Source organism: Chiloscyllium punctatum, unplaced genomic scaffold (assembly GCF_047496795.1).
Source record: "Chiloscyllium punctatum isolate Juve2018m unplaced genomic scaffold, sChiPun1.3 scaffold_57, whole genome shotgun sequence".
Lineage (NCBI taxonomy): Eukaryota > Metazoa > Chordata > Chondrichthyes > Orectolobiformes > Hemiscylliidae > Chiloscyllium > Chiloscyllium punctatum.
This window is the reverse complement of record NW_027309792.1, coordinates 4,798,507-4,825,790: the sequence shown is the minus strand read 5'-3', so window position 1 is coordinate 4,825,790 and position 27,284 is coordinate 4,798,507. Positions and strand designations below refer to the sequence as shown.

General features: G+C 42.8%; 1 gene segment (V, D, J or C); it reads right to left on the bottom strand.

The window, feature by feature from the left end:
* Nucleotides 1-301: 301 nt before the first annotated feature.
* On the bottom strand, nucleotides 302-25,603 carry LOC140471391 (Ig heavy chain C region, membrane-bound form-like). The segment is given in 7 exon segments: nucleotides 302-660; nucleotides 801-928; nucleotides 3,805-4,134; nucleotides 4,598-4,906; nucleotides 6,773-7,081; nucleotides 9,122-9,421; nucleotides 25,552-25,603. Coding segments are annotated over 7 exon segments (1,437 nt in total).
* Between the last annotated feature and the right edge of the window lie 1,681 nt (nucleotides 25,604-27,284).

The following is a 27,284-nucleotide window of genomic DNA, read 5'->3' as shown; positions in this document are numbered from 1 at the left end:
CCTCTGGAGAATTCTAGAAGATAGACAGTGTGAAAGATGCATTTATATTAGTGGTCCACTTGATGGTGCAGCATTAACCTTAGGACTGAATGAAACATAACTGGACAGATCAAGTGAAAAGTGTTTTTGGGAAGGGAGTGGGACGTGTAAACTTGGGAAAATATATTTTTACTTATTGGCCTTGAAAAAAGAATCAAGCAAACTCAAAGTTAGTGCATTTCATTCAAGATTTATTAACCACTTCAGAAGCATTTTTATCGAAAAGTTCATGTTAAAGTTAATAGAAGTGAACACATTGACTGGATGCTACATTGAGACGAGGTTGCATGCACTATGAGCCGTGAATTTTATGTACATCTGTAACAATCGCCAGAAAGAGAATACAAGGGCTCAACATATAAGGGAGGCAACCATTCTGAATAAGGAACAAGTTAAAAAAACAAATTGAATTGGTAAGCTATAAATTATTCCAACTATAATAATCTCAAAGATATCAAAGTGAAAACGAAAGGCCATCAATATTTTTCTTAGTTACACACTGACAAACTTAAGTGATCTCACTCTTCGAGTCAGCAACAGGACAGATTGTAGATTGGGAATTCAGAAGACTTGATAAGCAGATGAGGAAAATCTACGGTGTCCACAACTCATTCACTTAACCTGGAAAAGACAGATAAAGTCATGATGCAGATGTTTATGATCCGATGTATTCAGAATCTCAGTTGCATTCAGTGGCACACTTTGTTATTTCACAAAACATCTTTAGCTCCTTGCTGTGTGAAATATTTGATTATTCTCACCTTCACCAGAGTGACGGCAGCGCTGTAGAAAATACTCAGGAAGAACAGGGTGATGAATGTGGAAGCAGTTGTCCAGATGTTGCCATTATCATCCTCATAGTCTTCAATCCAAGTGCGATCTATTGAATCTATGACTATAAAACCGAGAGAACGTATTCAGATTGTTTATTGATCCTGACTGATCTATCTGCACCTTAGTATTGTAATTAGAGACTGCTACATCTTCTTTAGGCAGTCAGGTGTTTCTCAGGTTTGACTCTCTATCTGCATGTATTAATGCATTACTGACTCTCAGCAAGAAATTACTAAAACTAACTGCACAATTTTCCTTACTGTCCGTACTGGAAAACTTCGAATTACTTTGCCTTTTAATCTATTATTGAAGAATATTATCATCTGAGGAATACTTACAGAGAACAAATATTTTAATTTTATCGTTATATTTTAAATATGGGCTGTGACTGCAGTTTAGTTCAATATTTTGTCCATCACTGGATGAAGGTTCAAATATGGTTCTCATCTTCATGATATATTGGTGACCAATTGCTTGGCAAATCATGAATATAAATTTCATCCAAAGTAAAAACATCGCTTCATATTTTTGCTTGTAGGATCTGCATATTTAGGAATAAGTTTTTGTCCATGTCTCTCTTAATTTATTTTTTCTACTGCTTGATGTGTATATTTTTCCTTGTGTTTGTGGATGTGGTAATGCGTGTCTCTTACATTATACCTGCCCACTTTGGAGTGTGTGCATGAATAAACATACTCATATTCTTTACTGCTGATGTGCTCACGTGCTTGTTGTATGTAAATCTTGTTCCCTTCACAATGCGTAAGCATCATTATGCTAAAATGGCACTTCGTTGACGCCTATGTCTATCATTTAATGTCTTTGACTAGTTTTCGTCAGTGCCATCCTACCAATAGACTGCAGGATCTGTCTATTTCAGGTCCTACCTACATTCGGTTATTTTCATGTTTGTGCTCAATAAATGTGAGCATGCAACGTCATGTTTGGTGGATGTTTATCTTTGCGTGATGATCTCTGTTTGTGTGGCAATCTATCCTAAACCATTGCTGGATGTGTTTGTTTGTGTTATTATGTGTGGATATTTGCTGACGCTTGTGCCATTCTCCTTGTTTAATAAACGCCCCATTACTTGCGCGTCTGCACGTGAGACTCTGAATTTATGTGTGTATGTGAACATATATAAGTGCTGATCAAAGTGGTTTAAAAATAAATTAAGCTGCCTCTGCAATCATATGTTTGTCATTATGAAAATTAAAAAATAATAATATTAATGTCTAACCCTGTGCTCATATGTGCCTGTGTGAGTTTACATGTGGGAGGACATTTTTCAGATGTTGTAGCTTTGTGCGTATGAATGTATGTCGGTCAGCATTATGCTGCATGAATAGAAATGCAGCCATGTCCATTTGTGTATGAATTTGCATCTATGCTTTTCGTAATTATGTGTGGATATCCTTGTTCACTCGTGCACGTGCTATTCTTTCTGTGTACGTGCGTTTTTGTGGGAGCTTAAAAGAGTGTTCAAGTACTATTTGCATGTGTGGCTCTGTGTATATAAGAGTGTGTGACTGTTCATCTCTGTGCACGTTTATGTGTGTGCATAAGCATGTGTCTTTAGGTGAGAGCCTGTGTATGTGTTTTTACATGTGTATTTGTGAGCATTTCTCTGTAACTGTTTCAGCTCTAATACTAGACTGTAATTTGTATTATTGTTCCAGTTTTTATGGATTGTCAACATTTATATCTGACCCTGATGTTGTCAGGAACATTTCTGATCGTCGTGGAGAGATAGATGCTTTAGAACATAGAACAATACAGCGCAGAACAGGCCATTCGGCCCTCGATGTGAGCAACTCTTTTGTTACAGCGAAAGAATTTCTGTCTCTGAGACAAGAGACCTGAGATCAAAACCCCACTACTCCAGATATGCAGAATTGCCTTTCTGAACATGCTGATTACAAAATATCTACAAATGTTCTGTACTTGTAGCAAAATGATGTCAGATGTTCGAATACCAGAATTTATCCCATGTGCTCCAGAAAACTGAGACAAAACTATGCGCTACAAACTGGGATGATGTAAATACCAGTTTTGGATTAAGGGGAGTCAATGTTAACAAACGATTAATAGGGTCAATCGAATTGTGCAGACACAAAGGTATTATTTTGCATGGAAACATGGAATCTTCGAACAGTATACAAGAAGCTGACTGTTACTGTCAGCAACTGGGTTGCATTACAGAGGACTTCGATCTTGAAATCTCTGCAGAGTGAGTAAGAGTACAGACCTTTAAAAATTCCCCTCTCCCCCTACCTGAGCTCAACAACAATAACGTTCATTTCGGGTCTCTTTGGTGTTGAAATAAAGATTCATTCTGTCAACCACTGCACTGGTACAAGATTCCTCGTTCCACAGAAACAAGTGTCATATTCAACTTACTCTGCACTGTTTGCGATTGGCATTTTCCAATCAAAGCTAATTCCAAATGTCTCATAAGATTGCGATCCCAATTGTTGCATGGTGGCAGTTTAAAGCCGACATGAATTTTGTGAGAATGTGCAATCGGGGAATCAGGAAAACAAAGTTCAAAATCCGTGGTCTTTACTTGAGAGAAATTGGGCATTTTAAGATTTCGTTTTAATGGAATTTAAGATGGATAAGGTTCTTTGCTGAATCTGGTATTGAGTGAGCTTTAGTCTGCCTCCGATCCTAAGTTTACCTGTGCAGGGAACATTAACTGCACAAGACACGAGTCCTAGACCTGATAATAATCCAATTTAACTTTACAGGTGGAATATAAGTAAAAGTGGGAAACACAATTAATTAAACGGTTGTATATTTAAATCACAATTTGAGGAAAAAGCTTTATTACTTTTGTTGAATTATTAAAAACAACTTTGAGTTTTTTTTATTGACATGAATTAACCGTATCCATCAGTGCAAGTGAAATGTTCACAAAACTCGGTTAACCGCTGGATTTATCGACTGTTCTGTTGATGATCTTCAATGGAATCGCTTCATGTCCCACCACACAGGAGTAAGAAGCACCGCTGGCCCACTCCTCCGCTGTAATGGATAACAGGCTGTACATGAAGAAGGAGGTATTCTCGCTCTCCGACATCACCTCAGTGTTCTTGTAGTTACTGGGATTCACCGGCTTGTCATTGTTTGTCCACTTGATGAAGATCTCTCGGGGGTAGAAGCCTCTCACTAAACAGGTGAGGGAGAGAAACCTCTGAGCAGAAACATCTTCTGTTGGTGGCAGGAGGATAGACACTGATGGCTCCAGTAGCTTTTCTCCTGCAGAATATTTGAAACAAATATAAATCAATTATAAAAATCCAGAATCAATATTGCATTTAACTACATATTAAAATATGCCAGTTTTGTTTTTTTTTAAATTTGGGCTTTATACGCTCTCATTTACTAAACCAGCAGAATGATATCCATTCTATGCATTAAGATAAAAAGAGTTTAATTCGAAAGTCGACTCCATGTTTCTAACCCACAACTAAGACATCCTGTACATTTGTCATTGCTGATGTTAAAAATACAAATCAGGTTTCTTCCCACTTTATTTGACTTATAATCATAAAAGATCAATCTTTGGTCCATTTTGTTCTCAGTCAGATATTTAGCTATCCTGCCATCAGACACATCTTTCATGCTCCCAACGTTATTTGGAGCCAATCTAAGCATGCCATGTATGTAACTGGATCTAGATTACACGTGGAATACTTTATTCTTTCCTCTCACCACTCACCATTTCCCTTGCGGATGGAGTCTCTCAGAGGTGTCGGGAGGTATGGATGGTTCACCACACATTCAACACTAACGTGACTCAGCCAGGTTTCGGTAGAAATGCTCAATTTGCTGATCACGCTGTCGGGATCTTCTCCAGGCTGGTTAACAATCTCTGATTTCAGAGTCTTCTTTTCTTGTATCCAGGTGACATTGACTCCAGAAGGAGGATTGGACACAACACAGGTTAATGTCACCGTCGCCTCCAGTAAGACCTGTTCTACTGGTGGTGGTAGGATTTTAACTGTGTAATCGTGGCACTCATTAACTCCTATGAAACAGAAATCAAATCAATGAAAAATGCCTCTTTAGAATCAAAACACCGAGCCTTCAGGCTACTCCCACATGAAGTGAAGAAACCACCTTTGACATGGCAGCTTCCAAATATTGCTGAAATGTTGGTTCCTGTTGTTTATATATTTTGATTTGTGAAATCATTTGTTATTATCGATAACATGCCCCGTGTAATTATTCATAAAGAACACTGCCTTTGTAACAAGTGAAACCTGTGAAAAAGTAAAATCAAAGATACCACGGCGTAACACATGGAATTACCTTTCTTCTAGAGTTCTTCTCTCACTTACGACCATCCATTGATACTTGTGACAAGAGTAATCTGAATATAACGACTTCATTTCTATGTTCATGAAATTTACTTGCAAATGCTGCTGGGCATTCTGAATGCCAAATTATACCCCCAGTTTTGGGCAAACTGTAATCAATCATAATTATTGTCTTTGTTCTCGTGCATTTGCAGAGGATATAAGGTGTTACAGGGGCAGTGATCAGTCACAGAAATTCTATTCAACATGTTTAACGTTATTGAAAATAATTGACATTATTGGTGTGAGATCATTCTCTAAAATATACCATGAGATATTATTACTCATGTCAAATTTGGAGTAGATCTAAAAGCAAAACAGTGAATTTCTTAGTAGAACAAATACTGAACAAATACGAGTGTCTTCAATTATTCTACCAACTTGATGGAAATTTGCGCGAGTATTATTCAGACTTCCACTGCTCACTGCATGAACATTTCCATCCTCACCCTGGGCTCAGTCAGCCTTGATTCAAATTCCTAATCGTTCATCCCTACTATAGCCTTACCACGAGAATGTATTCTCCTGCCACATCCACTAATTGCGGAGAGTATCTTAAAGAGGCTCAAATAGGTCATGTTTATCCAGATTAATCAAATATGATACCAACTTGGTCCGCCGCCTGGTCCCATGAATGAGGTTGAAGAGCTCAGTACCAGATAAAATCTATTACGTACAATGCCCAAGGACAACAGGCCATTCCTGAGCTGGAAATGAAGCATTGAACACATTTTGATTTATTTTGAAAGAAGGGTCGCTGCATGTTTTACCATGTCATTTTGAGACCACATGATAGTAAGATAAAGGTGCAGAATGAGGCAGTTCGGCCAATCGAGTCTGCCCTGTCATTCGATCATGGCTGGTATGTTTTTCTACCCCATTCTCCAGCCTTCTCCATGTACTAACCGATCTATCACCACCTTAAGTACCGTCACTGACTTGGCCTCCATAACCCTCTGCAGCAATGAATTCCACACATGCACCCCCCCCCCCCACTGGCTGTAGACATTTTTCCCCATCTCAGTTCCAAATGGTGCACCCTTTGACTCTGAGGATATGCCCTCATGTCCTACTCTGGCCTTCTGGCCAAAACATTTATTCCACGTTCACCCAATCTCGGACTCTCAGCATGTTCTAAGTTTCAAAGAAATACCTCTCTGACCCTGCTCCCCGGCTCCCACAAGACACGCACCCCTCCCCCACCCCTAACTCCTTTATCCTTAAGCAAGTCACCAGGCATGGATTCGGCACTCTGCCTCTCCAAGTGTGGTCAGCCAACAAACTACTTTAAAAAAAGACTATTAATCCAGCTCACTGTCTATATGTATTCAATATAGAGGGAAACATGCTTTTCTGATTTGACATAATGTTAAATTATGAGCAATGCTAATGTAACACTCAAACTGAAATACATGACACGTTTGTGAATGGGATGCTCTACACCTTAGTGCTGTTCACTAAATTTGATAAATGTGTGTATCTGATTCACATCGGAGTTCAAAATGATTTCTAGTTCTCTCGTATGTATGTCTTACCCTGGGGTGTGGTGATGTTTTGACTTTGAGTGTTCTCTCCATGAGTGACCTGGCAGGTATACACTGCGCTGTTGAACCATTCACTATAAGGGACTGTCAGCCGACTCATCACCGAGAAGTTCCCATCCGCCTCACACACAGGAGACGTGGAGACACCAGAATCCACGGATTGGCCATTTTTCAACCATGTCACGGAGATTTCCTTCGGATGGAAATCAATGATTGAACACACGATGGTTGCAAACTTGCTGCTTGCGATTTCTTCACTGGGACTCACGGTGAGAAGAAGAGTTGGCTCGAGAAATGGGCCTTTATGAAAAACAATGCATAAATTATCCGACAAATTTGATAACAAATACATTCAGTTCTATTATAACAAATTCTATTATGGCTAATAGATAATAACCTTAACATTACAAGTATCATAATTATGCAGAGTGCTATAGAAGCTGAAATCAACACAGTACAATTAGCAGGACAATGTAATGATAAAAATTAGAGATCACAGGAAGGAAGTCAAGAAGGTCAGTTTGATCAGAGGGTGAGATAGTAAGGTTGAATGGTATTCATTTCAATGAAAGGAGTATGATAAACAAGGCAGATGAGTTAACGGCATGAAGGAGGAAGTGTGCACTTGATATCATGGAGACATGTTGAGAAAGGGGCAGGAGTGGCTGTTCAATATTCCAAATATAATGCCTTCAAGCGAGACAGGGAAAGATGTCGAAGGGCGGGAAAAATTGTTGATGTTCACCAGTGTGAGGGAATATGTGGGTATAGAAAACATGGGGAAGTGTTGAGATGTTTTTTCAGGAATTAGGATAGATGATGTGATGTGCTGTCTTGCTGGATGAAAAATAGGTATATTTCCAGGGCAGATAAAATGTATGCCAGACAAAGGATGAAATATTGGTCGCTGGCAATAATTTATAATTCCTGGCCACAGGGGATATGGCAAAACTACCAGTGTGGTATTGTTATGCTGGACGGATGAAGGGAAAAACAATGAAACCACAGGCTCGGTTCAAGTTAGACTCAGTAGTAGGGAAGACATGGACAGGGGAATTAATCTTCATCTGGAAGATTAATCCACAATTCTCAGCACGATTTTATTGACGAGAAGTCATGTCTGAGCAATTTGATGGTAGTTTTCAACGAAATAAGTCGATGTACTGATGATAGTAAAGATCAGAGCCAGTTGATGTCAAGTCAATTTGACGAATTGAATCCTGAGTTAGCTGAGTGGCGGAGTGCAGAGGATAATGGCCGTAGGATGTTTGTGTGGCTGGAAGTATATGTCTAGTGGTGTTCTGCAGGATTCAGTGTTGATTTATTGATGTCTCTTTTATGTAAAAGTGATTTAGAATATACTGCAGGAGATTTGGCTAGTAGGTTCACAGCTGAAGCAAAAGTTGCCGTGTTGGCAGGTAGTGACCATGATACCTTTAGATTGCAGCAAGATACAGAAGGATTGGCCACTTGTGCTGAAAAATGGCAAATTAAAATCATTCTGGATAAGTGTAAGGTGATGCAGTTGGTCAGAAGAAACTAAGAGGTATTATGTTTTGAATGGTGGAACTCTGAAAAGGATTGCATGCCCATCGATCCCTTATAGTAATGTGGCAGGTGGATAAAAAGGCTAGGATGTGTGAAGGGTATTTGCTTTTATGAGCCAATACATTTACATCAGGTGTTGGGAGATGATATTGGAAATTAATAAAATACTGGTTAAGTCAGACATGAAGCATCATGTGTCGTATAGGACTGCATGTTACGGAAGGAATGTGATTAGACAGAAGGCAGCATTGTTGAGATATTCCAGGATGTTTCTTGGGCTGGAAGTTTTTAATTATGAAATGTGATTCACCAAACTGGGGTTTTACATGGAACAGAGAAGATTGAGAGAGAAGATGATTGTGATGTCTGGAATTATGGTAGACATACACAGAGTAAACAGAACAAAACCTTTCCCCTTCATGGATGGAGCAATGTCTCAAGGGCATATGGTTAGGGCAAGGACAGGAGGATATCGGGGAAAACAAAATCACACACAGGGTGTGATTCTGTAGCTCAGTGCCAGTAAGTCATGTCGAGGCTGAGCCCCTCATAATATGTGAGAAATATTGAGATGGATATAAGAAATGCCAATTCACACAAAGCAATGGATCAATTGTGGACATATTGAACTGGAATAGTTAGGGGGCTGTTATTGATTGGCTTGGACTGGATGGGCCGAATGACCTTTTCCTGTGCTGTACATCTCTCTGGCTATGTCAAATGTATTATAACTAATGTCCTATTCATGTTAACCACAGATGTGCTGTTCGCCTCAGTTCCCACAAGACTTACATGGCATTCCAGTGTTCTGCTTTGACCCGCTGTGTTGAACCTCACAGGAGATTTTTCTGCAATCCGCTTCTGACTCAGGCAGGGTTAACTGACTGCTCAGGGTGTAAGTTCCCTTCTTGTTTCTCACGGATGGATAAGTCTTCAATCCAGTCGTGATTGGCTTCCCACCTTTCTTCCAGGTCACCTTGGTAACGTCAGGGGAATAGTCCATTGCCAAACAACCAAAGATCACAGAACCGTCGGCATTGTGTTGCTGACAGGAGGAGACCAGTCCATAAAGTGTGGCGGGAGATGCAGTCTCTAGGATAGAATGAACAATTGAGCAAGATACTTTCTGTTAATTCGACCTTATTGGTTACCCAAATGTTTCCTCAGCTGTAAATGTATGCTAGTGTGTTCCTGCTAAAATCTTCAGCATACCTTGAGTTTATTTTTGTTTCCCATCAGTCGTTGATCATGATCTATTGGTTCCCTCTTCAGAAACATGCCCTCGACCTTGACCATTACTATATAAAACTTAGAAATAAGAACACCCTGATCCCACGAAAAGTAACTGTTAGAAAATCTCACCAACGAACACTTTCATTGGATTGCAGGTGACGAGCAGAGTCGTTTCACAAAATGCAAACCAAGAAAACGTGGAATTTGGAATTGGAAATAAAAACCGAAGTTGCAGGAGAAACCCAACAACTGGCAGCATCTGTGGAGAGAAACCAGAGTGAACGTTTCGAGTCCAGTATCCCTTCCTCACTTATCAATGTCAGTCAGAATCTACTCTCTGTAAAGAAGGCAGTTGCAGGGCACTGGGACTGAGAGAATGCCTGTCACAGCTGATATCATGCGAATTATCTGGAAGCTCAATGATCGACTTGGCAATTATCTGAATTCTGGAGACTTCTGAAATATAGAGGACCATTAAGGTTCAGAGACTTTGGAATGTGACAGCTAGCTGAACTGAGCATTGACGTGAATATGATTCGAGAAACGAACAAGTACTCTTTTACTTCAATAACTATCAAACTTACAAGCATTTCATGGTAAAACTCTAATCTCTCGGACTAACCACCGCTCTGACTCACTTCCCAACCTCAATTTCAACTCACATTGACAGCCCCAACACTGTTACACGCTCATTCACCCTCGGAACACATGACCCTCATCACAAGATATAACACACATTCAAGGGAATCCATATTCCAGACAAGAATGTAATCTCGATTCCTTTCACTCAATTCCACTCCTGCGACACTGCACCTGGTCCTTGGTGAATCTAGTCCTGACACCCGACTTTACACAACCCCTGACAGGATATCCCTACCCAGATATGAACTCAGACCTTCACTGATCTCTCATCATACCCAAGTCAACATATGCACATTGCATCCTAGCTCTGTTCCCATCTGCCCTTCGCCATACTCCGAGCTTTGCATTTTGACATCATATCCACGTGTCACATCAGTACAATGACCTTCTGTCGCCGAAAGAGCCCAGCACTCTGCTAAGGCGAACAACTGAACTTCCTGACACCCTGCCCACCGTTATTTGTGATATATAAAAGTGACTTCGAGGAAGTTATAGGTGCCTTATTAGTAAGTTTGCAGATGACACTAAGGTTGCTGGAGTAGCAGATAGTGATTGGGATTGTCAGAGAATACAGCAGAATAAACATATGAAGGAAAGTTGGGGAGAGAAATGGCAGATGGAATTCAATCCATGCAAATCCAAGGTGATGCATTTGGAAGATCCGATTCAAGAGCGAACTGTACAGAAAAAATGAAATGTCCTCGGGAAACTTGATGGACAGACCGATCTGGGTGTTTATGTCCATTCTTCCCCGAAGGTGGCGACGCAAGTCAGTCGAGTGGTCAAGAAGACATTCCTCCATTGGACGGAGCATTGAGTACAAGAGTTGGCTGTTCAGGTTACACCTGTATAAGACTTCGGTTCAGCCACATTTGGAACACTGTGTACAGTTCTGATTGTCACATTGCCAAAAAGGACGGGAAAGCTTTGAAGGGGGTGCAGAGGAGGTTTACCAGGATGTTGCCTGGCATCGAGGACACTAGCTGTGAGGAGAGGTGGAGTAGATTAAAAAGCCGGAGGTTGGGGTCGGACCTGATAAAGGTCTACAAAATCATGAGAGGTTTGCAGGGAAGATAGCAAGAAGCCTTTTTTCCCAGAGTGGGAAACTCAATTACTAAGGGTCACGCGTTCATCGTGAGGGGGGGTTGGGGGGATGTTTAAGGGAGATATGTTTGGTACTTTCTTCACACAGAGGGCGGTGGTTGCCTGAAACACATTGCCGGCGGAGCAGGTAAGGGCGGGAACAATAACATCATTTAATATTCATCTGGGCAGATACATGAATAAACAGGGAGCAAAGGGATACAGACTGTTAGAAAATAGGCAGCAAGTTTGGATAGAGGATCTGGGTTGGCACAGGCTGGGAAGGCCGAAAGGCCTCTTCCACTGGGGTAAGGTTATTTGTTGTTTGTTGTTTGTTCTGTTCAGCCTCGCCAACAAGCCAAACCGTGCAAACCTGACAACATCCCTGCTAACATTTCCTGAGCAATTTCACGTGATGCTCTTTAATTTTTCAATAATGCTGAATGATAATGATCTACTTGAAAGAGAAAGTTAATGCATTGGATGGCCCCAAATGTCAGTGCTTTGGGTCGGACAGTGAGTACAGTTGCACTACAGTGTAGTGGTCGTCACGCTTGCCTCATGCGCAAATGTATCTGGCTCAAGTCCCCAGAGGGACACACATGTTGCGTTGTTAATAGTGGTAGCTTTTGGGATTGGCATGAAGGGAGCTTTCTTTCTTGTTGGTCTCATCAGCAAACCTGGCTTTGAATTTGCTCGCGCATATCTGCTGCAGTGCTGACAAGGAATACAATTCCAATCAATTGCTGAGTGAAACTTTGTTAAATTTCTCTCCTCACTGGTCCTGAATATGTACCACTGTGTATGGCACGATGGGCATCCTATTTTTAGAACGCAGTTGCTGGGCACTGACTTTTCTGTGACAGCAATACTGCATTTGGCGTGTGTGCAAAAGCGGACCAGTTCAGAGATAAGGAGAACCGCAGTGAAGACTGGATTACTGATGTACACTCTCCTCTAACTGTTTCCCAAAGCATGCTCTCTATGGCCACATTGGGATGCTGTGTGCTGTTTGTCAACGTGTGTGAATCAAAGGCAGAAATCCTCAATCATGTTTTGGAGCAGTTCACATGTTCGAGAGTTTTAAGCACAGGCTTTGTTTGCAGCTCATTCAGTCAACAACCTGAATGTGTGGATTTACAGTCTCAGATGAAGCTCCTAACTCGCGCTCTCATACAGTCGCTAATGTTAACTTGGGCTCTGAAATCCTGAAGAAGGGCTCATGCCCGAATCGTCGATTCTCCTGCTCCTTGGATGCTGCCTGACCTGCTGCGCTTTTCCAGCAACACATTTTCAGCTCTGAAATCTAAGCCGTTTGGGAACTGAAGCTGAGGAAATGACTGACAGGCTGCTGAATGACATTGTATCCATTTTATTTTCCTTCACATCACAGAGGAGCAGAAATGTCTAAACTGAGAGGGAGAGGAAAGTGGACCACATGCAGCTCTGGTGAAATAGGCAAAAACCAGGCTTGCAGATGATGGAACCCACAGTCTAGAGTAGAGTGGTGCTGGAAAAGCACAGCAGGTCAGGTATAATCCGAGTAGCTGCCCGGCTTCTCGGATGCTGCCTGACCTGCAGTGCTTTTCCAGCCCCACTCTAATCTAAGCTCTGGTGAAATACTAACTTTCTGATTCAGTCAGCAACAAGAGACGTGAAGGTGACTCAGGCGTGATTCGGTGGTGCCAGTGTTGGAATGGGCTGGAGAAATTTAACAGTCACCTTTCGGGCAAACGTCCTTCATCAGGCCCAAAACGTCGATTTTCCTGTTCTTCCGATTCTGCAAGACTTGTGTGTTTTTCCAGCAGTTCTCTTATTTTGACTCTAATCTCCAGTATCTGCAGAACCCACTTGCGCCAAGCTAAAAGTCACACAATACCCAGTTAGAGTCCAACAGTTTTATTTGGGGTCACTAGCTTTTGAACAACTGCTTGATCATCAGGAAGTTGTCACCTGATGAAGAACAGCACTTCGAAAGCTAGTGCCTCCAAATAAAGCAGTTGTACTTTAACATGGCGCTGTGTGATTTTCAGCTGTGACTCAGACGGGAGAGCTTTTGACACCTCGAATACAAGACCAATCATGTGCAGTTTGCAGTTCTTTGAGATCTTGCAATGACATTTACCTTCTGTCAATACGCATTGACACAGCCTTTTGTACATCTCTCAGCAAGCACCGTGGGATTTAGTAACATTTAGTGAGTTCGCTTATCTCTTCGGTTCCCACATTGGTTTCCAACTCAGCTGGCACCCATGTGACAATTGGTCGTGCCCTGATGTGGAAAGCTGCGCAGGAGAACGCCTGGTTAAGGGCAAAGATCAGGAAAATACCAATTTGTACCAGCACCGTATCCAAAAACCTCGAAATGTGAGCTCTCCTTCTCGGATTCTGCTGCTAACTCAGATTTGAGATGGAGGACCGCCTTTGACCCGCTAATTTTGCAGAACAGGCGCTGGAAATGACCATATGGTGCAGGGTATCATCTGGGTGCCGACCTCCTTAGCTTTGTGAGCTACGCGTGTTTGGTGGCCTGGCTGACCAATCTCAGGCGCTGAGGTCAGGTTCCAGTTTCAAAGAAAACAGGGCCTTGAGTCCCACTTGTGCTGACTGATAATTATGGCAACGTTAGGAAGGGTCGGGGCGGGGGGGGGGGGGGGGGTTGGTGGGGTGGGGAGTGTAGTAGTTCAATGCAATAAAACATAATCATTACCTCCAAACCATTCTGTGAAGTGGGAGAGCACAGAACCTCCAACCAGTCAGTATCCATGCTGTGTTCCCCTGGTGCTGTGGTCTTCACTTTCACCTCTTACTCCAAAGTCCCCTGGCATAATCCCGGGCACATCCAGGCTGCGCTGTTGTTTCATATTCCAGGCAAGTTGGGTTGTTCACCATGATCTTGGAAAGTGAATGGAGATCATTATTTCACCACTGTTGTGAAACCAAATCCTGTATTGAATCTACTCGCTGTTATTTGGTGCTGTGGTGGAAATGAGGGCAATTGCGGTGTGAAACTTTGTTAAATTTCTCCCATTTCCTCCATTACTGTCACCACACGGTTGGCTATTCAACAGAATCTGGTGGCATTGGATTGAGTGTGATTTAGCGGTTTGGGTCAGACATCGGCTAGCTGAAAGAAGATAGAGAGTGATGTTTGATGCAAAATGTTCATTCTGGAGTTCAGTTATTCGTGGTGTAACTCGAGTCTCTGTTTTGGGTTCACTGATGTTTGTCATTTTTATGAACATCTTGGGTAGAGCCTAAATGGATGGGATACCAAATTTGCGAATGACACAAACTCAATGGAGTTGTAGATAGTACAGAAGAATGTTATGGGTTACAGAGGGACCCAGATAAACTGCAGAGCCGGTTTGAATGGTGCCAAATGTAATGTAATGGGGAAACGTGTGAGGAGATTTACTTTGGATTGAGTACTAGGAATAAAAAGTACTGCAGTAATGGTAAGATTCTTAGTAGTGTAGATGAGCAGAGAGATCTTCAGGTATTTAGACACGTGGATGCCTTCTCATGGACTTGAAAGACAAGTTGCAGCTGAACTGGAGGGGCACACATCTCCTGTGTAGGAGATTTGCTCTTGTGGTTCGGGAGGGGTTTGGGCACCAGAGTTACATATCTGGGGGGTGGGGGGTATTGTAGATGAGGCAGCGAGACGATGTAGTCAATCTATTGGGAAGGCTTTTCATGCAATTAAACAAAGGGATCGGTTGAAGTGTGTCTGCTTTAACCCAAAGAGTGTCAGGAATAACAGTGGTCAACGTATAGCATGGATCAGTACTTGGGACTATGATGTTGTGGCCATAACGGAGACATGTGTTGCACAGGGGCAGGAATGGTTGTTACATATTCCAGGAATTAGAACTTTTAAAAAGAGCAGGGAGAGTGGAAAAAGTGGAGAGGGTGTAGCATTGCTCATCAGTGAATGCGTCACAGCTACTGAAATGAAAATTGTTGAGGAAGGCTTGTCTACTGAGTCAGTACGGGTGGAAGTTAGGAACAGCAAATGAGCAGCTACCTCATTGGTTTTTTTATTTAGACCCCCAAATTGCAGGAGGGAGATCAAAGAACTCAAAGGCCGGCAGATGTTAGAAAAATGCAGATGGAGCAGGGTTGTTGTCATGGGTGACTTCAACTTTCCCAATATTGTCTGTAACCTCCTTCATTCAGATGGTTTGGATGGAGCCATCTTTGTCAGTGTTCACACAGGAGTATATAGACTGGCCGACAAGGGGAGAGGCACTTTTGGATTTGGTGCACGGCAATGAGCCATGGCAGAAGACTTTGTTGACAGTGGTCACAACTGCCTCAGATGTACCACAGCCACGGTAAGGGAAACGAGCTGTTACCATGGGAAGATATTTAATGGGGGAAAAGGAAATTATGATGCTATCAGACAGGAGTTGGGAAATGCAGATTGTGTGCAATTGGTCCACAGAAAGGGCACAACAGACATGTGGAGAAAGTTTCAGGTGCAGTTGGTGCGAGCGATGCATAAATTTATTCCCCTGAAACAGTCAAGAAGGAGTAAGATTAAGGAGACTTGGATGACGAGAACAAAGGTGATTCTCATCAAAAGAAAGAAGGCAGCTTTCGTAAGGTGGAGGAAGGAAGGATCTAGCACAGCTTCAGAGGATTACAAACTGTAGAAAAGAGCTCAGAAATGGAATGAGGAGAGCTGGGGAGGGGCTGGGTGGTGCATTTGTTAAGGTTCCCAATGGCCAGCTCATTCCTCAAGTCAGTAATTATGGGATACAGGGAGGCTTGGCTCCCTGGAAACAGAATTAGTTGGCTGGCAGAAGGCAGAGAGTAGTTGTCGATGCAAAGTATTCTGCCTGGAGGTCAGTGGTGAGTGTTGTCCCGCAGGGCTGTGTTTTTGGGCCTCTGCTCTTTGTAGGTTTTATAAATGACTTGGATGAGGAGGTTGAGGGGTGGGTTATTAATTTTGCTGATGATACAGAGGTTGGAGGTGCCGTTGATATTATCCTGGGCTATTGTAGGCTGCAGCGTGACATTGACAGGATGCAGAGTTGGGCTGTGAAATGGCAGATGGAGTTCAACCTGGATAAATGCGAAGTGATGCATTTTGGAGGGTCAAACTTGAATGCAGAATATAGGATTAAAAACAGAATTCATGGCAGTGTGGAGGAACAGCGGGGTCTTGGTGTTCAAATGCAGAGAACCCTCAAAGTTGCCACCCAAGTGTATAGGGTTGTTCAGAAAGGATATGCTGTTTTGGATTTCTTTACTGGGGGATTGAGTTTAAGAGCCACGAGGTTTTGATGCAACTCTACAAAGCCCTGGTGAGACCACACTTGGAATACGGTGAACAGTTCTGGTCGCCCTATTATAGAAAAGATACGGTGGCTTTGGGGAGGGTGAAAAGAAGGTTTACCAGAATACTGTCTGGACTGGAAGGCTTGTATTATACAGAGAGGTTGATAAAGCTCGGACTTTTCTCTCTGGAGAGGCAAACATCGAGATGATAGTCAGACAAGTTTCCCCAGGCCACGATTGACTGCACGAGGAGTAATAGTTTTCAGGTGTTAGGAGGAAGGTAAAGAGGAGACTTCAGAGGTAGGTTCTTTACACAGACAGTTGTGAGCACATGGACTACATTGTGAGCGGCGGTGTGGAAGCAGAGTCATGAGGCACATTTAAGTGACTGCTGGATACGCACATCGACAGCACTAAATTGAGAAGAGCTTAGGTTAGGTTATTTTATTTGAGATTAGGATTAAGCCTCAGCAGAACATCGTGGGCTGAAGGGCCTGTTCTGTGCTGTACATTTCTATGTTCTATGTCATATGTTCTATTATTAGATAAGCTGACGCCACCTTGAGAATGCAATTCTGATATTTACACATTAAAGAACCTAAACCATCATATCCTATTTCAAAAGATGATCGGCGTAATTTAAATTTGTTTAAGAAGTATAACCTGGTGTTGTGTGATTATTTGTTTAAACAACTGAAGTTGTCATTGCCCTGTAACCATTTTGCTGTAAATTCTGTGTTGTACGATTATGATCCATAATCACCTGATGAGGAGGCAGTGCCTTGTAAGCTCGGGTTTCGAAATAAACTTGTTGGACTATGACATGGAGCTGTGTGATTTTTAACTTTGTCCACCCCAGTCCAAAACTGGCACCTCCAAATCATTCCTCTCTGACTGAATCCTGAGTGTTGTCAGTCGCCACCAACTCCATGCAATGGCGTGCGGAGGCCAGCAGAGAGGGAACTTTGTTGCACTGTTTTGTCTCTGCTCCCAGAGACAGAAAATTTCTGATTAGACCACATTGGAGTAGCAGCCCATTGGAACTGAACAGCTTGACGTTGAAAAATAGGGATCCGAGGCATTTGTGATCATTCCTTTGGTGGTTGCGTTCTGGTAACGATTTGTGATATCATGCTGCAACTTCACACGTCGAAGCGGTGCATATGTTGCTCTGTGTGAGTTTGTATGGGGTTTGTTGAACTGTTCCTGAACAGTGAGATCATGTATTTAATAGTGAAACATTTTCTGTTTAACCATTCTGTTCAGTTTCATTAGACCCCACTGAAGAATGTAATTTTGATTGAAGGTTACAGACGGTTCTAAGCTGAAAGAATAACCCAGGAAGAAATTCTATTTACCTGGCCAATTCATTTGCGTTGTGCTACAATAGGGAATCTGCAAGTTCTCAGCTCAACGCTTTGCCTGCATTGGTGTAAAGACACTCTGTCAGGAGTGTGATGGAATACTTCCCACTTGCCTGGATGGGTCTAGCTCAAACAAACATTCAAGATGCTCGATACCTTCCAGGACAAAGTAAGCCGCTTCTTTCACATCACACCCACAAGCATCGAGTGCTTCCACAATCAATTCTCAGGAGGAGCGGTGTGTACCATCTTCAAGGTGCACGGTAGAGGTTCACCACAAATCCTCAGACAGCAACTGACCACTTCCATCCAGAAGTACAAGGCCTGTATATACATGGGAACACCACCCCAGCAAGTTCCCCTCCAAGCTTCTCACATTCCTGATTTGCAAATATAGATTGGTTTGTTCCGTAAAATTGGGTTAAATTCCCGGACTATCTTCTCTAGTAATTAGGTGGGTTGACATATAGCACATGCACAGCAGCAGTTCAAGAAGGCAGCTCCCAAACACCTTCTCACGGGGGATCTAGCTGAGGGTAATAAACACTAACCCAGCCAGAGATGCCCATATCCCATGAGTGAACTTTTAAAACTTATTTATCCGTCGGGAAACAAAAGGACCCTCCTGTGGGTTTGCTTGATGAGTTTTATTTATTCATGACAAAAGGAATTCGCGTAACCAGGTAGTTTACTGTGTTCCTGATCTTTGCTCTGAACCGAGACAATGTTACTACATAAATAAATGTGTTTTTGCAGCAAGTTAGATTCCGCAACATGAAACCAACTTTCCTCAAGTGAAATAGAAAAGGCGAGTAATCATCAGGATGGACTCCTTGAATGACATAATACAAGAAATCTTCAACAGTGATTAACCACAGGAGGATGAAGCTCCTAGATATGGCGAAGAGCAAAATCATAGATTTCTTTCTGCTCTCCATCTCTGGGTCTCTGCACTTCTCTCCTTTGATCTGACACTTTAACCCCTTCCGAACTTGACTGGTTACTAAAATGTGTCTGACTGTCAGAGCATTGAGCAACATAATTAAAACGAATGGTAGTAAAGGGGTTAAAACCTTATCAAGCCAATCGAATGCCACCCACCAAGTCTCAGTAGAGTAGCTTGACTTTCTTTTACAGTAGAATGGCACATTATTGATAATCCACCGAGGCTCAATTGTAAAATAGATGGGGATATTTGTCAAAAAGAACAGGGTGCATGTTGTTGTTAGAACCAAAGTCGCAGTTTTCTCAGTTCAATATTTTGTTCTCAGCTTCTGACAACAAATCGTTACAAATCTGTCAAAGGAGAAAGTGACGGTGAACCAGACAGAACAATCGGTGGCAGCAAAAGTTAAGACCCTCGCAACACTACACACAGGAGGGATGGCCAAAAAACAGAGTGGGTAATAATAATAGGTAAATCTCCTCAGTATAACACCAGAGATAGAACATAGAACATAGAAGAATACAGCACAGTACAGGCCCTTCAGCCCTCGATGTTGCGCCGATCAAAGCCCACCTAACCTACACTAACCCACTATCCTCCATATACCTATCCAATGCCCGCTTAAATACCCATAAAGAGGGAGAGTCCACCACTGCTACTGGCAGGGCATTCCATGAACTTACGACTCGCTGAGTGAAGAACCTACCCCTAACATCAGTCCTATATCTACCCCCCCCTTAATTTAAAGCTATGCCCCCTTGTAATAGCTGACTCCATACGTGGAAAAAGGTTCTCACTGTCAACCCTATCTAACCCCCTAATCATCTTGTACACCTCTATCAAATCACCCCTCAACCTTCTTTTCTCCAATGAAAACAACCCCAAGTGCCTCAGCCTTTCCTTATAGGATTTTCCTACCATACCAGGCAACATCCTGGTAAACTTCCTCTGCACCCATTCCAGTGCCTCCACATCCTTCCTATAGTATGGCGACCAAAACTGCACACAATATTCCAGATGCGGCCGCACCAGAGTCTTATACAACTGCAGCATGACCTCAGGACTCCGGAACTCAATTCCTCTACCAATAAAAGCCAGTACGCCATATGCTTTCTTCACTGCACTATTTACCTGGGTGGCAACTTTCAGAGATCTGTGTACATGGACACCAAGATCCCTCTGCTCTTCCACACGACCAAGTAGTCTACCATTAGCCCAGTAATCCATCTTTTTATTACTCTTACCAAAGTGAATCACTTCACACTTAGCTACATTGAACTCCATTTGCCACCTTTCTGCCCAGCTCTGCAGCTTCTCTATATCCCGCTGTAACCTGCCATATCCTTCCTCACTGTCTACAACTCCTCCGACTTTTGTATCATCCGCAAACTTGCTCACCCAACCTTCTAACCCTTCCTCCAGGTCATTTATAAAAATGACAAACAGCAATGGTCCCAAAACAGATCCTTGTGGAACACCGCTAGTGACGGCACTCCAAGATGAACCTTTGCCATCAACTACTACCCTCTGTCTTCTTCCAGAGAGCCAATTCCTAATCCAAACCTCCAACTCACCCTCTATGCCATATCTCTGTATTTTCTGCAGTAGCCTACCATGGGGGACCTTATCAAACGCCTTACTAAAATCCAGAAATACCACATCTACCGCTTTCCCCTCATCTACCTCCTTAGTCACCTTCTCAAAGAATTCAATAAGGTTTGTGAGGCACGACCTGCCCTTCACAAAACCATGCTGACTATCCTTGATCACATCATTCTTATCCAGATGTGCATAAATCCTATCCCTTACAATTCTCTCTAAGACTTTGCCCACAACAGAAGTGAGACTCACTGGCCTATAGTTACTAGGATTATCCCTACTCCCCTTCTTGAACAAGGGAACCACGTTTGCTAGCCTCCAGTCCTCTGGCACTACTCCTGTCGACAAAGAGGACACAAAAATCAAGGCCAATGGCTCTGCAATCTCCTCCCTTGCTTCCCAGAGAATCCTAGGATAAATGCCATCAGGCCCAGGGGACTTATCCATTTTCACCCTTGCCAGAATTTCCAACACCTCTTCTCTACATATCTCAAAGCCATCCATTCTACTTATTCGTGCCTCAGTATTCATATCGACAACAATGTCCTGTTCCTGAGTGAATACTGACGAAAAGTATTCATTCAGCGCCTCCCCAATCTCTTCAGCCTCCACACGCAACTTCCCATTACTATCCTTGATTGGACCTATTCCTTCCCTAGTCATTCTTTTATTTCTAACATACCTATAGAAAGCCTTACGGTTTTCCCTAATCCTACCAACTAAGGACCTTTCATGTCCCCTCCTTGCTGCTCTTAGCTCTCTCTTCAGGTCCTTCCGGGCTACCTTATAACTCTCAATTGCCCCTATTGAACCTTCACGCCTCATCTTTACAAAGGCCGCCCTCTTCCATTTAACAAGGGATTCCAACTCCTTATTAAACCACGGCTCCCTCACACGACCCTTTCCTCCCTGCCTGGTAGGTACGTACTTATCAAGGATACTCAATAGTTGCTCCTTGAACAAGTTCCACATATCAATTACGCTCTTGCCTTGGAATCTACTTTTCCAATCCACACATCCTAAGTCATGCCTCAACGCATCATAATTTCCCTGCCCCCAGCTATAACTCTTGCCCTGTAGTACACACTTATCCCTCTCCATCACTAGATTAAAAATCACCGAATTGTGGTCACTGTCCCCAAAGTGCTCACCTACCTCTAGTTCTAATACCTGGCCTGGTTCGTTACCCAGAACCAAATCCAGTATGGCCTCACCTCTTGTTGGCTTATCTACATATTGTGTCAGGAAACTCTCCTGCACACATTGGACAAACACTGACCCATCTAACGAACTTGAGCTATAGCTTTCCCAATCAATATCAGGAAAGTTAAAGTCTCCCATAACAATCACCCTATTACTGTCACTCTTCTCCTGAATCATCTTCGCAATCCTTTCTTCAACGATTCTAGGACTATTTGGAGGCCTGTAAAAGACTCCTAACAGGGTGACCTCACCTCTCCTATTCCTAACCTCAACCCAAACTACCTCAGATGGCAAATCTTCGTCCATCTTCCTTTCCACCGCTGTAATACTATCTTTGACAAGCAAAGCCACACCCCCCCCACTCTTTTGCCCCCACCTCTGACCCTACTAAAACATTTAAACCCTGGAACCTGCAACAGCCAATCCTGTCCCTGATCTAGCCACGTCTCCGTAATAGCCACAACATCGAAGTCCCAGGTACCAACCCACGCTGCGAGTTCACCTACCTTATTTCGTATACTTCTGGCATTAAAGTATACACACTTCAAGCCACTCTTCTGTTTACAGGCACCCTCCTTTAAGATTGATGCCATATTCCTAACCTCCCTACACTCCAGGCTGCGCGCTTTTAAAGAGGAAACAAACCTACCCAGGTAAGCTTACGCTCTACCTGCTTCCGGGTCTCGGCTGCCCCTCTGGTCATCGTCACTTCCCCCTGCTGCTCCCGCTCTTTCTGTGAAGAGAGTGAAAAAAACACCGCTGCCCGCTACCGGTAAGTACTTTTAAAACAAACAGTCTGACCTTAGCTGCTTCTCGCAATCAAAATGCGAGCAGCAGCAGATAATGACCATCAGATCGGCAACTGCCATAAGCACCAGGTAACGAGTAGTGGAACGAGAAATTCCGCAATGTCCCCGGGAAAGGATAACAATCACCAGCAAATTAACTGTGGAAGACAAATGGGAAAAGAAGCAATGAATGATTGATTAGAATCTAGTTCGCCTGTTCCAAGAAAAACAGTCAGATTTTACCACCAAAACCCAGTGCATTGTGTGAGCGGAAGTAGTTGGTGTTGAGTGGGTTTAATGTCTAAGACTTTTGCAGCCACCTCAGATGCTCCTCCAGCCCAGTCGTTTCAGAGATTATGGAGTTTTGACAGAAGTTGAGCGCATGCTAGGAGAGCAAAAGGAATTCCAGGTGACTATTTAAAAAATGATTGGAGTAAACTCTTTAAGTTCTCAGCTCCAACTCTGGCAAGAGGAGAACCCCATTAGAAAACTCACTCCCAACTCACTCCTCGGGCTGGTGATTGGACTGTCAATAAAGCAAACGCAAGTCAGCTTTAATTGGTTTATTTCCCGCTCTTAGCACTGAATGAAATTCTGATCAGAGTCACATCAGGATCAGGAAAAAATTATTATCAAAAACTGCACAAGATTTCAAACAAGATGCACAGGACAACACTCCACAGCATGCTGGGGCTGGTTAAGGACAATTTGTGCGTGTTAGGACCGATGATATATTTACCCTGTAAATCTACACATCTGTACATGACAAGAATCTCAACATGCAGCGGGGAGGGGGGAAATCTCTCAAAACTGGAATTACTTGACCAAAGACAGTGAGGAAGAAAGATTTTCCCTAAGATATGATAGTTAGAAAAAGCTTTGCAAACTACAGTACAGCACATATCCTTCGATTCCTTTGCTTACAGAAAAAAAATGACAACTGATTTAAAGTTCAAAACTGATCAAGCATCCACTGCTGTTTGCGGAAGACAGTTCCAAACCTTTCCCATTGTTTGTGTGGAGAAGTGCTTCCGAACATCTCTTCTTACCTTTCTCTCCCCAATACTCATATTGTGCTCCTTCATTCCACAATCTACCAGAAATTGAAATAGCTAATCGTTCCTGTCTTTTCCCATTAATAGTTTGAAGGATTTCGCTCAGATCATCCCTCAAACTTCAAAATTCTAGCGAAATCAGGCTTCATTTGTACAACAAAAGCAGAAATTTCCCAGTGGGACTGACAACATCTATATGAGAGAAAGCTGAGTTAATATTTCCAGTCCAGTGACCCTTCTTCAGAACTAACCTGCCCGATCGCTCTGCATAACTTCAAATCATGTGAAAGTGGAACAGTTGATAGAACAGTGACATCTGAAAATGCTGCAGCAGCAGTGAAGTTGGGCATCTCTGACAGTGGAGAATTGTACCAAGAATGCTGCTCAGTGAATTGCTATCAGTGTTCTGGTGTCTGGATAAGGCGAACCAGTAGTGAACTGTCGACGTTATTCTTCAACAGCAAAAAGTGGAGAGCATATCAGCAGCAGATTTAAACAAATTCAATTGTCATGAAGCCTTACCAGGAATGCCAGCAAAGGCAAGGGTGGTGTAGAAGACCAGGTGATCAATTGGTTGAAACATTTCTTCCACGCGGGATGATCAGTCCCTTCAGGCAACTGGCAAGCTCCCTGTTTGAAACTCTGAGCTGCTGCGTTCCCTGAAATGCCACCTTATTACTGTGTGGAATCTCCTTGGGGAGATCGAAGTTACAACATGACTCGATTTCGCAGCTTTTTTTGCTGTTTTCCAATTTTCTGTCAATGAGCAATTTAATTGCACTAACAAGCTTAATGCCAATTATCAAGGAATGTTATTGATCAGTACGTCATAATGAAATAAGGAAAAAAAACAGAATCTGGAATTTTACAGCAATAACACTGTCCACTCCAACACGATGAGTTCCATCCCTAGATTAGAAACTATTTCAACCAATGCTGCATCAAGATAGTTTATTCTAAGTGTGAAAATATTTTTCAGAACTGTTCTCCTTTACTCTTGTCGGACATGTCAGGCCCACTGGTCTATAGTTCCCTGGTTTTTACGTAACACCATACTAAAACAGTAACATGACGTTTGCCAAACTTCAGTCTTCCAGCATCTCACCTATGACTATCGATGATGCAAATATCTCAGCAAGGTGCCCAGCAATCACTTTCCGAGCTTCCCACAGAGTTCTAGGGTACACCTGATCAGGACCTGGAGGTTTATCCACTTTTATATGTGTGAAGACATCCAGCACTTCCTCCTCTCTCATATGGACATTTTTCAAGTTGTGACCATCTATTTCCCTCCATTCTATATCTTCCATGTCCTTTTCCACAGCAAACGCTGGTGCAAAACACTCGGTTATTATTTCCTCCATCGACATTAACGCCACACAATGGCCGCCTTGTTGATATTTGAGGGGCCCTATTGCAGAACATAGAACACAGAACACTACAACGCAGCACAGGCCTTTTGGCCGTCAATGTTGCGCCCACCTATGAACTATTCTCAGCTCATCTCCCTACACTATTCCATCGTCATCCATGTGCTTATCCAAGGATTGTTTCAATCTCCCTCATGTGGCTGAGTTAAGTTCATTGACAGGTAGAGCATTCCATGCACTTACCACTCTCTATTTAATGAGCCTGCTTCTGACATCATCTTAAATCTATCAGCCCTCAATTTGTTGTTATGCCCCCTCATACAAGTTGACGTCATCATCCTAGGAAATACGCTTTCACTGTCTACCCTATCTAACCACCTGATCCTCTTGTACGCCTCTGTCAAATCCCCCTTAGCCTTCTTCTTTCCAATGAGAACAGCCCCAAATCTCTCAGGAAACATACTGGTAAATCCCCTCCACAACTTTTCCAATGCTTCCACATTACTTTTCCAAACGCAGAAACTCGAGATAACCATTTGCTCTGATATCCAAAATTGTCCACGAACTCCAGATACATGCAATTTCAATCTCAATGCCACCAGCCCAGCTACAGATTGTCATGTTGACAAATATCGTCCGGAGAACCGTACCTTCAACGATCGCACACTGTGCTCCTTGGTCCTCACAGACCTTTGGAGTCATGGTGATATGCTGCTGATCAACTGCTCCGACCCTTATGCCAAGTGAATTTGAATTGTAATCTAACAGTGGGATTGTTTTCGCCCCCGAATGGTAAAGTTGCTTTGGTGTCACCAACAGCTCAGATTTCAGTTGCACGTTTTGTTCAATGGCTCATGTTGATTATGCAATCTTCGCTTGACCGCACATTCAGCAAGTTATCACGTCAGCGACAGATCAGATACTAAGATGATTGCTTCAAACCGCATGCTACATCCTACATTTTTCTCAATTTACCTCTGTCTATCAGGGTCTCTGTGGTACTCAGTGCCATTCTCTATATGTAAGCCTTACTTCATCAGTCTAATTTCCCTTTCTGTCTATCTCTCCGTCTCCTGTACGTCCTCAGGAAGTTCCTGTCTCCATCGACCTCCCAGTTGCTGAGTGTCTCGTCCATCACATCATTGAAGATGGTTTGTTATCCAGGGGGACAAACGTTAATGGAGGCCTGGAGCTTTCAATAAATCCTGCAGCGAGGTAAGATCACTCACTGTGATCAGAGCAGAGATCAATAGGAGGGCTCCAATCATCGGCTCACAAAGTGTGGCATTGATACATTTGTGGAGGTGGAGCACAGTACAGACACACTCCAAGCTTAATCATCACCCCTAATTTAATGTATGTTGTAGTAAGACAGCATAAGGAGTTCACAGTAATCAATCCTGTCCTGTCCTGTCTCGTGAGAATGAGTACAACACAGGTGAAAGCAGCGCTACCAAGAGACGCTGGCAATGCTTCCTGGGATCCTTCTGTTCTGTGTTCCCTCTCTGAAACTCTATCTGTGGCACATTTTGTCGACCAGTGTCTTCAATCATTCTAACTCCTATAACAGTTACCATCGTTGTAACCTTCTCGTCTCTCGCTTATTTCTCCACATATTTGAAACCTACTCCCACCCAGACTCTCATCCCTATCTCTGTAAATTGCGATTGTTACCATTGCATGTCTAATCACGGTATCCTTCTCTTCCAGTAACTGGAGACATGCAGCACAGAAACAGACTCTGCAATCCATCTCGTCCATCGAACCAGGTTTCCGAAACTGAATGAATCGCATTTGCCTGCGTTTGGCCCATATCTCTTCAAACCCTCTCCACTCCATGCATCTGCCCAAATGTCACTCTCATGTTTTAATTTTCCTTGTTTCTAACATTTCCCCTGACAGTTCATTCCATGCATAGAAATAGAGAATCGAACAGTGAACACTGCAGCGCAACACAGGCCCTTTGGTCCTTGATTCTGCGTGAACCTGTCAAACTAATCTGAAGCCCAATCTACCCGACACTATTCAATTTTAATCCATATGTCTGTCCAATGACCATTGAAATGTCCTTAAAACTGGCGTGTCTACCACTGTTGCAGCCAGGGCATTCCACAACCCCATTACTCTCTGAGTAAACAAACTACCTCTGACATTTGTCCTATTTCTATCACGCCCCGAATTTAAAGCTATGTCCCTTCGTGCGAGCATCACCATCCGAGGAAAAACGCTCTCATCGTCCAGCCTGTCTAAACCTCTGATCATCTCATGTGTTTCAATTCAGACTCCTCTCAACCTTCTTCTCTCTAATGACAACAGCCTGAAGTCCCTCAGCCTTCCCTCGTAAGACCTCCCCTCTGAAAGAGTAAACATCCCAGTAAATATC